Source organism: Sorex fumeus, unplaced genomic scaffold (genome assembly GCF_029834395.1).
Source record: "Sorex fumeus unplaced genomic scaffold, SorFum_2.1 ptg000177l, whole genome shotgun sequence".
NCBI lineage: Eukaryota > Metazoa > Chordata > Mammalia > Eulipotyphla > Soricidae > Sorex > Sorex fumeus.
In genome coordinates, this window is record NW_026606234.1 from 660,196 (window position 1) to 672,769 (window position 12,574).

At 43.8% G+C, this 12,574-nt stretch overlaps 1 protein-coding gene across 1 annotated transcript in view; it reads right to left on the minus strand.

Moving 5' to 3' along the window:
• Positions 1–12,574, minus strand: part of LRRK2 (leucine rich repeat kinase 2) — a 157,749-nt gene that overhangs the window by 51,697 nt on the left and 93,478 nt on the right. Inside the window, 5 exon segments of the mRNA XM_056107813.1 lie at positions 1,658–1,758; positions 7,879–8,025; positions 8,683–8,874; positions 8,983–9,129; positions 12,208–12,362. Coding sequence (XP_055963788.1) covers positions 1,658–1,758; positions 7,879–8,025; positions 8,683–8,874; positions 8,983–9,129; positions 12,208–12,362 — 742 coding nt within the window.

Consider the following 12,574-nt stretch of genomic DNA (forward strand, 5'->3'; position numbering starts at 1 on the left):
TCCTTTTTGTATAGATACAGGAAGACCGTTAACATTATGCTTTGTAACTTAGGATTTGATTGACCTTGAATATTATTCACTCCCGGGCATCTTTCTCGACTTAAGCCTCAGTTGCCCTTAGTTCTTAACACCCCCAAAGCAGGGTCCCGACGAGGGACTGAATGGACCCAGAGCAAGCAGTGAGCTACCCTGGCAGCGAAATGGGCCAGGCCAAAGTGCCACGATTCTTAACTATAAGTTAAGAGTTTGATCATAGACAAATGCTGTCATGATCCAAAGGTAATGACAAGACTAGGATCCTGCTAGGGGTGGGAAAGACTATCTGGCCTGAGCATCTTAGTCTGAGATCGAGATGGCCCTAGGAGAGCAATTCTATAAGTTTAAGATATTTCTTACTGTATCCATACAAAATGATTTATATTATTCTTGTATGCTTGTCGGACAAGGAGAGGAGAGGCACGCCCATGGGATTATGCTCTAGGGTGGGTCCTCCTGCTGAGGAAGGATCTGTCCTAGGAGCGGTCTTCCCTGAGGCTAAGATTTCTACCCCTGTTGATCTCTACCCCTATTGATTGTGACCACACCTATGTGTAATTGTTTCCCCAATTCCTCATGGAGAGAGGATTTAACTGTACTGTAGGAGTGGGCAGGGGGCAGAAGGAAGAAGCAAGGTTCAGAGAGGATCAGAAGGAAGAGGAGGATGAAGGGGGATGGAGAAGGAGAATGAAGTAGCATGGGAGCGGAGACAGAAGGAGAGATGAGGAGAGAATCAGAATAAACTACGACTAATACCTACCAGCCTGGCCCTCGTTCCTTCCTCCGCCTGACCATCGCCATCGACCTCTCTGGGGTGGGAGAAGGGTGAGACTACGGAACGCGGGCAGCAGGAGAGATAGAGCCGCCGCTGTGGGTGCTGTGCCCTATCTTGTGTGAGTTTACACAGGTCAGCATATAGGAATGTCCGCTACAAAGAACTGTTCCAGGATGCAGTAGCAGGGTGCACACTGACCAGATCTTCATGTTCTCCGCACCAAACTGCAGAACAGGGAACATGAGGCTCTGCTCTGGGCCAAATTCAAGTTCCCTGGCTGCCAGAATCCACACCTCTGAGAAGTGGGGCTTTACTAAAACAATACGGAGGAGTTTGAGAACATGGGGAATTAGAAAGAGGCTCAGCCCAAATGGCTCTAGGTCAAAGACGTCCAAATCATGGGCCTCCAGGCCCTGCACTTCTGAAGCCTCAGAGCTGTCACCCCCCACCCCAGCCCCTGCTCCCCACTGCATACCACTATAAATCTTTCCCTTAACCCAAAAAAAAAGAAGCAAGAACTATTTAATGGATATTATGTGTGAACTCTGGTTCTTTAACAATCTAAGATCACAAAAGTAGTAATGTCTCTCTTTCAATACATCTAATACATAAATCTAAAGCCTGAAACAAGAATTTTCAGAATACAGTTTTTCTTCTGTTTCTAGGAGGTAAAGACACAAACATTTTATTTCATTAAACATTAGAAAATGTAGATTTCATTATTAAGCTCAAGGACACTTTGTGTGAAATGTGGCTAATATTTGCAGCAGCACAAATACATTCAAAACTAAAGTTCAGGGGACTTAAAATATACAATTTAATGTCATAAAATAATATAGTTCTTACTTGTCTTAACAGTCTAAGTGATGTGTGCTTATTAAAAATCTTCACTGCCACTTCTTCTCCTTCATAGGTTGCTCGGTAAACTGATCCAAAACTGCCATCACCTTTTGTAAAGAAAGTACCATACAGTTAATCTGTGTAAACAGAAACGCTACAGAATCATCGGTTGTCTCTGTGCTGCAGACCAAGAAGAAATCTGATGCTTATTCCTGGATCTCAGTTAGGCGTAGTCCTCCTTCTCCACCCCTCACCCAGAGCGCACCTCTAGTTGTCCCGTCTTTCTGCGCTTATGGACATGGCTCTGTCAGTCAGCCTCCTCCCGACTGAGGCCACATCTTCCCCTGGATGTGTGATCTCCGGTCTCCACGTCAGCAGCACGCGCCCTCCTAGGTTCCATTCTGCACTCGCAACTGTGACCTGGGGCTTCCGATCTACACTGCCTCAAATCTTAATTACCTTTCATCAAAAGTCACTGCTTCCACATCCTTTGCTATTCCCCCTCCCATTCACCGGATGAAAACAAAGCACAACTCCTTTTTGGGGTCCATCTGGAGTCAAGCCCAAGGGCAGTACACTGGAGAGCATTCTACCAGCTCAGCCACACTACCCCGGCAGGCACTCGTCTCCCACTCATCCTGCCAGTCCTGACATCCATTTCCTGACAGGGCACTGAAGTGCCCTCTCATATTGAAAATAGATTATTCCGTATTGACCACTGTCCTCAAAAATCCCTCTACGCCAGTGTTGGAACATTACGTACTGAAAGACGGTCATGAACAACTTTATAACTGTGAAGAAAAAAACAAAAATTAAATTTTTTTAAAAAAACCTTTACAGTGCTCTTCCAGATCTCCCCCACAGGAGTCTTACATCCACTAAGGAGCTGCTTAAAGCACTGTCTGGGTCTGCCTTCAAGGGCTCAAAGCTAAGTCCTAAGAAAAGCCGGCCATGGGCGTTCGCCTTACAAGCGGCCAACATGGCCGACCCAAGTTCGATTCCTCCGCCCCTCTCGGAGAGCCCGGCAAGCTACCGAGAGTATTCGAGATGCCAGACACAGTAACAACAAAGTCTCCAATGGAGACGTTACTGGGCCCGCTCGAGCAAATCGACGATCAACGGGAGGGCCTTTACCTTTACCTTTACCTATTTCCCACGTGACTGTCAGTAATAAACAACTGAGGGTGAGAGTGACTGTTTCACACCCAGATTATCCAGCACTTCCCTACAACACCTTCCATCTCAGGCCCCCAGGCCCTGTTCCTCTGCTGTCCTGTTCTGCTAGCCCACCCCTCGTGCCCACCTCCACACTGTGCACATTAAACCGCAGGGACTGAATAACAGTGCCTGAGGACCAGCCATGGCCAACCCACTAACTATTGTTCTCCTCTGACAGAGAGTGGGTCTTTTACAATATTTGGGTTTCTCATAGAGTTTCTCCAAACATGCTGGTGGATATCTGTGAATATAACTTATGGAAAAATCAAAAATGAAATACAGTGTTAAATTCTGGTACCTCTAAAAAGCAAAAAGGTGCCTCGAAGGGCTGGAGAGAGACAGGACACAGGCTAAGGTATTCGCCTTTGCATGCAGCAACCCTGATTTGACCTCCAGCACCAAATGGTCCGCCGCTAGAAGTGCTACCTACTCAGTCCCTAGCACGAGCCAGGAGTAGTGCCTGGCACAGAGGAGGAGAGGAAGAGAGGGGAGGGGAAGGGAGGGGAAGAAAAGAAAATAAAAGAAGGAAAGGAGGGAGGGATATTGGGGATCTAGGCTTCAAAAAAAAGCCTCTTCAGCCTAGATATTTTGTGTTTAATATTTCTGCATCTGTACTGCTGTTTTCAAAAGTTCTATAATAAGTACATTTAAATATATGTTATGGCGTATTAGAGACAAAAATGACAGATTTTTATGTCATATTTTTACCAGATTATAAACACACTGAAAATTTTATTTGTAAACAATCAGTTTTGTATTCTCCCATCCCGTCCATGCAACACTTCAAAAAAAAATGACTTTTAAAACCAGTCCATGGAAAATGCTATTGGTTCTGAAAAAACAAACAAACAAACATAAAAACACCATTTGCAGAAACCAAGAAGCTCAAGGGTCAGAGCAGGGAGTGTGCATGCTGTAGGGAGATTAGGGCAGGGGGCAGAGTGTTGGAACCTCCACTTGCCTATGGGCAGTTATCCACAATAAAGGAAAAGGGAGATGAGCAGAAGGAGAAACACACCACAAGAAGACACACACTTTTCCCAGTAGGAGCAGCAGACTGAGACTTCGTTGAAGTCCTACATCCGAGAGTCACTGCCCATTAGAAGAAATTGTAGGTTGTCACTGTGTCTGTGACAAGGGGGAAACTCAGGTGGCCCTAAGGTGCCTCCCAGCCCAGCAATTCAGGACCAGGAGCACTTTCTACTGAAGCTCTCTGGAAAAGAGTGCCCTAGTCCTCAGACACAGACAATTCTATCCAGGTGCGTCTCCAGCAGCTCAGGATGGGTTTATTGCCATGTCAGAGCATGCTCTGTTAGTGAGACTGATTACTGTCCCGGAGGGACAGCTCAGAGGCCTGAAACTTATTCCTGCCCACAGGAAGCCCAGAAATCCCAGAGTGTCTGGGCCAAGACACACACCTGGATATGCTGTGCTTCCAGCCCATCCAACCTTGGAACTTTTGCAAATACTTTCATGGTCACACCTGGAAGGCTGGGGTTGGTGGGAGATACTAGACTGTTTGGTGGAAAGAGACCAGTGCTGCTCAGCACCCTAAATTGCATAGGACATGACCCCACCCCACCACCAAGAATTATCCAGCTCAAGTTGGCACTAGATCCCAGGTTTACAAATACATTGTCTATATGTTTTTAATTTATTTATTTTTAAATGAGTGTAGAATCAATGGGCTTATGAAACATAGGACTAGAGGAAGGGAGAAGTCACATGAACATTTTCCTAATGACACAATTACTTTCCCTATATACACAATTAAGATGAAACTCAAGCACTGTATAAAATCTCCAGGGGCAGTCAAGGGGAGGCCCTGATAGCTCTTCCTCTGGCTGCCCAGGTTCTGGGGGAGACCCCAGGCCGCTCGCCAAGCCAGGGAGGCCCGGGTCATGGGGCAGATGGTGGACAAAACGAGGGCCAAGCCAGCGGATTGATGAGATTCCGTTTCTTCCATTCTCCCCACGTGCCTGCCCCAGTCTCTCCGAGCCTCCCATTCTCGTCTCCCACTACCCCTCACTCCTGTCTCTACCTGTCTCTCCCGCTCATCTCTCCGCCCTCCATCTCACAGCCAGGGCTCTCCACGTGCCTGCTCCTGTATTCTTCTACATTCTTCTCTCTCTGTCCCCCGTGCTAGTCTCTCCGAGGTCCATCTTGCCGCCCTGTTCTCTCTCTCTCACTCTCTCCAGCTCTCGTCTCTCCAACTCCCCAGCACTCTGGGCTGACACTAAACCCAATCAGGCAGCCAAATCAACATAAGAAATCCCTTCCTCTGGCTTCTGACTGACCATGATCCCAGAGGCACACATACCAGTCTTGGAACCCAGGGACTTCTGGCAGTAATCCCTCTAGGTTTATTGCTAAAATATCAAAAATTCAAATTCGTGTGGCTGCTATTGTGGCCACACGACATCATATGCTCTTTATAATCAGCAATAGAAAACAAATTTTCTAAAGATATCTTTGTAACAGGTCTGAATATTGGGGAAAATTCCACATAACAATGTTGGGTCTTTTGTCGTAATATTGAATGTGATCAACATAGAGAGAGAGTAAAGTGGAAATCTGCCACACAGGTGGGAGGTTGGTGGGAGGAGTATACTGGGGTTCTTGGTGGTGGAAAATGTGCACTGGTAAAGGGCCGGGTGTTTGATCATTGTATGACCGACTGAGACTTGAACTGAAAGGCTTTGTGACTGTTCTCACTGTGATTCAATAAATAAAAAAAATAAAAAGAATAAGAAAGAAAGCCCTTCCTGACTGCCAGGCTCAAGGGCACTAGGGGTATTCCAAAACCCTTCCTGACTGCCCAAGGCAAAATATCGCTTAAGGTGTTTTTCTCCTTTCCTCAGTCCAATAATTCTATCAACATCTTAATACTAGTTATTTTTGTATGGACAGAGTAAGAGATAACATTGAGACTTGTAGGGCAGCTTTCCTGGGAACATCTTGCCACAGACTCAAACTATAGCACTCAGGCCAGATTAATCATTCCTAACCCTAGCAGGGTCCGAATCTAGTTATTACTTTTTGGATCATGACAGCATTTGTCCATGACCAAGCTCTTAACTTATAATTAAGCATTAGGCATTTTGTTTAGGCCCATCTCGATGCCAGGGTTGTACATAGTTTACTGCTTTGCCCTGGTTCCATCCAGTCCCTCATTGGGACCCTGTTTTTGGGGGTGCTAGGAGTAAGGGCAGCTGAGGCTTAGGTCTAGAGAACAGATGCCCAGGAGGAAAATATCACCCAATCAATAAACTACCAAAAACATAACATTTACTGTCTTCTTGTGTCCATACAAAAAAGGACATTGCTCTGAATAAACCATGCAAAGGACTTAAGGAGAAGAGAAAAACAATATTTATAAGTCAACAGAGCACAAAAAAAGAAGTGACAGAAAAACACAGAGGAATGGGAGCACTGTGATGGGAGTAGCCCAATAAACCTAAGCTACCTGAGGCTATGCAGGAAGGACAAAACAATGTTATCCTACAAAGCACTTTAAAATTAGCTCTGTAAATACTATTTCTATAGACATTACTCAACATGATTTTATAAATCTGAAATCCATCTTGAATGAAATAGGGGTATTTTAGGAGTTGTGTCTGATGAGACTCCTTACAGAGAGAATAGATTCTGAGCCCAGCCTACACAGACTTGCTAATTGAGCCTGTTGTTGGCTGAGATCTAGGCTCAGAGCTGAAAGTTCAGCTATCACTATCTGATATCTAATGTAGGCACTATCACTAACTACCTTAGAGCTCCAAAACAGTCAGTCATGTTCAAGGTAAATTTCCAACTGGAAAAGAGGCACAAAGCAATTCATTTGCCTCTTGGTGCCATGGCCCAATTTTGGACATTTTTTGGCTAATATTAATGTTTTAACAGACTTATTTTAGGCATATTTGCTGGAGAAACTTAAATTTTATGTAGACACTCATAACAAATATTCCACAAACTTGAGTTTTTGGATTGTCTGCAAATATTTTACATTAAATGAGCCCAGTGACTCTCAGGACTTTGCAGAACCCAAGAATATCACCAAGGCAAACGCCCTACCTGCTGTGCTATTGCTCCAGCATTCGCGGCCGCGCGACGTCTTATCAGGACATCTTTTTATGACATCTTATTATCTCATTCCTACTTTGGAAAAACTGGCAGGCTACCGAATGTAGCCTGCCCACACGGCAGAGTCTGGCAAACTCCCCGTGGCATACCAAATATGCCAAATACCAGTGACAATGATGGGTCTCAATCTCCTATAGAGCCTTGAATATAATCTCAGGGCTAGGATGAAAGAGACATTACTGGGGCCTGCTCGAGGCAATCGACGAATAACAGGATGATGAAATGAAAATGAAAAGAATATCACCAATAAAAACCTCTGAATTTTAGTCCCCAAGTCCATTTTTTAAAATAGCTATTTTATAAGAATTCAGATTTGTCTTGAAAACTACAGTGCAGTTAGCAGGGCACTTGCTTGCCTTGAATGCGGCCATCCCAGGTTTGACCCGCAGCACCACCTATGGGTGCTCTAAGCACTGCTAGGAGTGATCCCTGAATGCAGGGCCAGGAAAAACCCTGGGAGAGGCTCCAAACCGAAAACAACAACATACTGCTACTCTAACCACAAAGAGATGCTCCTCTTTTACCTATAGTCTTGCATTACTTAGCTGCAATCTTCCTCCTCTGATTCCACTTCCCAGCATTTACGGCAAATGGGAAAACATGTCTCATGGACAAGGGTTTGCCCACTGCAGCCCTCTCCTCTCCTCTGACGTACCTGAGTGCATCAGACTCAAGTACAGTGTGGAAGGGAAATCGCTATCTGTAACATGGCAGGACATCAAGCTATGTCACTCCGAAGGAGAAACATTAGCACAAGCATATGGAGACACTAACAGATATGGCAACATAATGATTGTATTTGAATCTTTATAAAGCATAAAGAAATACTCCACCCTAACATTTGTCTTCAACCCAACAAAAATAGTTACCTAGGAGATATTCTGGAGCTTGTTCAAATTCAAGTTCATCGTTATTCAACATAATATTTCTTGGCAGGTCAGCCAAAATCAAGTCAGGGGCTATCTGAGATATTGGAATGGTGAGCTTCGGGTGGTCTGGGCTGATGAGGAGGTCTCCTGAGAAACACATAAATAAACCTTTTAAAAAATAAATGACTAATGATGTACACAAATTTGTGCTTTGGACTAATAAAATTAATGGTAAATTTTCTGTATTTCTAATTCACCTTCTAGGTATCTGAACAATAGTACTGTCCTCTAGAAACACTGTAAACATATAAAAATTTTCAATTAGTATTTCTCTGGAATTAAAGAAAACTCATTTAGGTTCATCCATCAGAATCAGAATTCAGAACAGCCTCTGCGAGCTGATGTGTGATGGATGATTCTGCTGTCCACTCTTGGCACATCCACGCCCATGTCTTGTGTGCCAGACAGGACGTGGTTCCCAGGCATCAGCTAGTCAAGTCCCTGTACCATTTTCTACAAGGCAGCCTGCCTGGTCTCCATTCTCACAGATGAGGCTAATGCAGCTAAGTCAGTTTCCAAACTCTTAAAACATGACTTTTCTGAATCTAGAGATTAGTGTTGCTAAAAGTATAGCTTTTAGTATCTAACTGGTAATAAATGTAATTATTTTCTGAACTTTTATGATAATTAAAGTAGTTAGCTTCCAACTGGTTCCTTGAAAGGGAGAATAATTTTATGTGGCAGGAGTCACTTAAAATACATCCAAAGGGCACCACAAAACACCTATCACTGGTCCCTACACACCTTGTTCAGCCTTCTTCATCAAGTCATCCAGCAGTATCTTTTGATGCTCTTCGCCATCATTAAAACTATATAATGCCCATTTCTTCAACAGAGTTTCTCCTTCACCACAAATATCAATCTCCAGCAACCCAGGAAACCATTCTTCCATCAGGGAGTCAATGTGGTCCACAACTTGTCCCAAAAGCACACAGCCTGCACAACCCAAAGGAGAGTCGTCAGTACCTTGTTTAAGCAGGTGCTGCTGCAAGGGAGGAAAGGAAACCACAACGCTGTGCTCAAGTTCTTTCTTCGTGGCCTTACCTTTTCTACATGAAGGAACAGTGATTTTTAAGAAGCTCTCGGGGCGACTGTCAAAGGCTTCGGAGCCCACTAGGCAATAAGCTTCAGGAGACCAATTCAAGTAGATGCCTTGTCGCCAGTACATTCTGTATGGGCGAAGAGCTCGCTCTGGAAGAAGGTTAAGTGGATCTAAATACATCGTTTATGTGTTCCAAAAATGTGAATATGGTGCTATCTCACCACGTGCATTCAGTGGCCATGGGCCGCGTCCCCACCCCGGACTGCAGCCACCAACAGTCGCATGAAGGAGGGAACAGGACTGCCAAGATAGTTGGTGATTGGTTGCCGTTTATTCCAATCTCCTCCCGCAGTTTATTCCATTCTCCCCGCGCGCCTGCTCCAATCTCACTGAGCACCCATTCCAGTCTCACACTGACCCTCGTTTCCGGCTCCTACTTTCCCCCATGCTAGTCTTCCTGCACTCAGTCTCGCTGCCTCGGCAAGAGACCAACCTCCAAAGTTGGGGGTAGTAACTACACCCAGGTCAGCTGGTACAATCAACATATGAAAGCCCTTCCTTCCAGGAAGCTCTTCTTCTTTTTTTTTTTTTTTAATTATTAGTGAAACACCATGAGGTACAGTTGTAGACTTATAAATTTTTGTGCTTGGGTTTCAGTTGTACAATGATTGAGTACCCATCCCTCCACCAGTGCCCATTCTCCACCACCATTAATCCCAGTATCCCTCCCACCCCCCTCATCCCCCCATCCTACCCTGCTTCTGTGGCAGGGCACTCCCTTTTGTTCTCTCTCTCCTTTTGGGTGCTGTGGTTTGCAAAAGAGGCATTGAGTGGCAATCATGTTCAATCTAGAGTCTACTTTCAGCATGCTTCTCCCATCCCGGGAGGACAGGAAGTTCTTCTAAGACAAAGATCTCCTCCTGCTAGGAGATCCCTCAAGGGTGGAATATTTCATCTAAGGACTTATTTCTCCTTTCCTTAGTTCATAAACAATCATCTCAGATTACTTCTTAATAAGCTTTCTAGTCACTGTGCATGGTCACAGTAAGAGATATATTAAGCTTAGAGGGTGGCTCTCCTGAGGACACCTTACTATGGATCCCAGACCACAGTCCTCAGGCCAGACTAGTCCTCCCTAACCCCAGCAGGGTCCTTGTCCAGTCACTTCTCTTTGGGTCATGACAGAATTTGTCCATGACCATGCTCTTAACTTATAAGTTTTATAGGACTTGGCCTGTCCCATTTCAATGCCAGGGTAGCTTACAGCGTGCCCTGGGTCCATCCAGGCCCGTCATTAGGACCCTGCTTTTGGGGTGCTAGGAATTTAGGGCAACACAGGCTTAAGTCCAGAACTATGACAGATGCCCAGGAGTAAATATTATTTGGAGTCAATTAACTCCCAAGTTACAAAAGCATAGCATTAACTGTCTTCCTGTGTCTATACAAAAAGGGCATTGCTCTAAAGTAAACTGCAAAGGACACAGGGAAAGAGAAAAGCAATATTTCACTTACAACTATGAAATCCAGAGTCCTTAGAAGGATCTAATCTGACCTTACAAGTCACAGGGTCTGATCTGGGCACATACGTGATTCACAGATAGGGGAAGCAGAGCACAGAGGAGAGGTTAAAGATGAACACGGGGGATGGGAGTGCCTCAGGAGCACTGTGAATGGCATAACCCGATAAACCTAAGCTCCCCGCAGCAAGGGAGAAAGGACAAACCAATGTTATCCTATAATCATTAACTAACTGCTCTATCAATCATACCACTTCTTTCTGATGAAACTACTGCATTCACCCTGAGCACTCACGAGTGAGAGAAACAAAGAAATGCTTGCTTCGATACAATGTATTGGAGTTGTTAGTGATAAGGATCCTTACCCTTAGGTACTACGTGTGATATTAACTATTTTACAGATAATTTTTAATAATAGAAACAAAATGCCCCACCAATAAATTAAGATAAAGTTGGGGTTTATAGTGTTAGAAAATTCAATATGTTTAAGAAAGAAAAAAATGACTTTTCATAAAATTTTCATAACTTTTAAAAAGAAATTGGTGAAATGTGTACTTCCTGAGCTGTTTAATGCAATATGCTTTCTGATATGTTGATGAATTGCCTCTAAGACAAAGTCTTTTTTCCCCAGAAGTCAGTAACACTTGTATAACAGCAGTTTTTTTAAAAAATTATACTTTCTCTTTGATGCATTAAGTAATCTTTAGAAGGACAAACTAACATTATAAACATTTGTTTTTACTGTAAATTCTCAGATATCTTACTGCCTGCGCCAAAAGTCAGATGGTCTGAATCTACTGAGTGAAACACTCCAACATTGCATCACCATTTACAATTTGTGCTTATTTATTCTTCTGCCTGTGGGTATGCACATGCATGCATGTGTTTAAACCAAGAACTGCTAGTAATATCACCTTTCAGAAATCTTATTTTTAGAATAAAATGGTTGGGAATGGGGCTGGAGCACAGCGGGCAGAGTGTTTCCCTTGCACGCGGCCAACCCGGGTTCGATTCCCAGTATCCCACATGGTCCCCTGAGCACCACCAGGGGTAATTCCTGAGTGCAGAGCCAGGAGTAGCCCCTGTGCATCACCAGGTGTGACCCCCCAAAAAATAAATAAACAAAAAATAAAATAAAATAAAATGGTTAGGGAAGCAAGATATTTTCACTTGTAAATGTGTCTAAGAGAGGAACAAATAGACTCTGAAGAACTGAGAATTTTCTTCTTGACAACTCAGCTTATATGTGTATGTATTTTAGTTTTTGACCAATGTGTGGTTTTTGGAAGGTTACCTAAAAATTTTATCAGTTTCCTTATCAGTTGCCTTACAACTGATAATCGCTGTCAGCCCCTTGCTCATCGATTTCCTCGAGCAGGCACCAGTAACGTCTCCATTTGTCCTAGCCCTGAGATTTTTTTCAAGTGCCACATTGGAGGGTCTTCCAGGGTCAGGGGAATGAGACCCATCATTGTTACTGGGTTTTGGCATATCGAATACTCCACGGGGAGCTTGCCAGACTCTGCGAAGCGGACAGGAAACTCTCGGTAGCCTGCCAGGTTCTCCGAGAGCAAGAGGTCACATGGCCGCGATAATATTTTCTGATTATCATTTTACCGGTAAGAAAAATTCTGGGGAATGAACAAATTAATTTTAATAGGCATCCCCCACCCCCAAAACTTTCCCTAAATACTACCATTAAATACATACCTCTTCCTGAAAGCATGTAAGGTGAAATTTCAAGTAATCGATTGATTAATCTTGACCAGAATCCCATTGGGAAATAAGGCATTTCATAGAGTCGAATGATAATTTCAGAGTTCTCACAATGGGGAAGCTCAATCACTGGTCTGTGATCAGAGAGACTAGAGGAAGAAATAGCAGTCATATATTTCACACCTGCTGACCAAAGAACTTCAAGACATGGAATCAGTGAATTCTAGGTAAGTACTTGAAGTGCACACCTTCATAATGCTCTTTGCTTCTATCAAAAACTCAGTGATTCAAATGTGTATTCAGGTGTAGCAGACACAGAATTTTTTAAATAATATTATACAAAAATGCAATTATGCCTAAG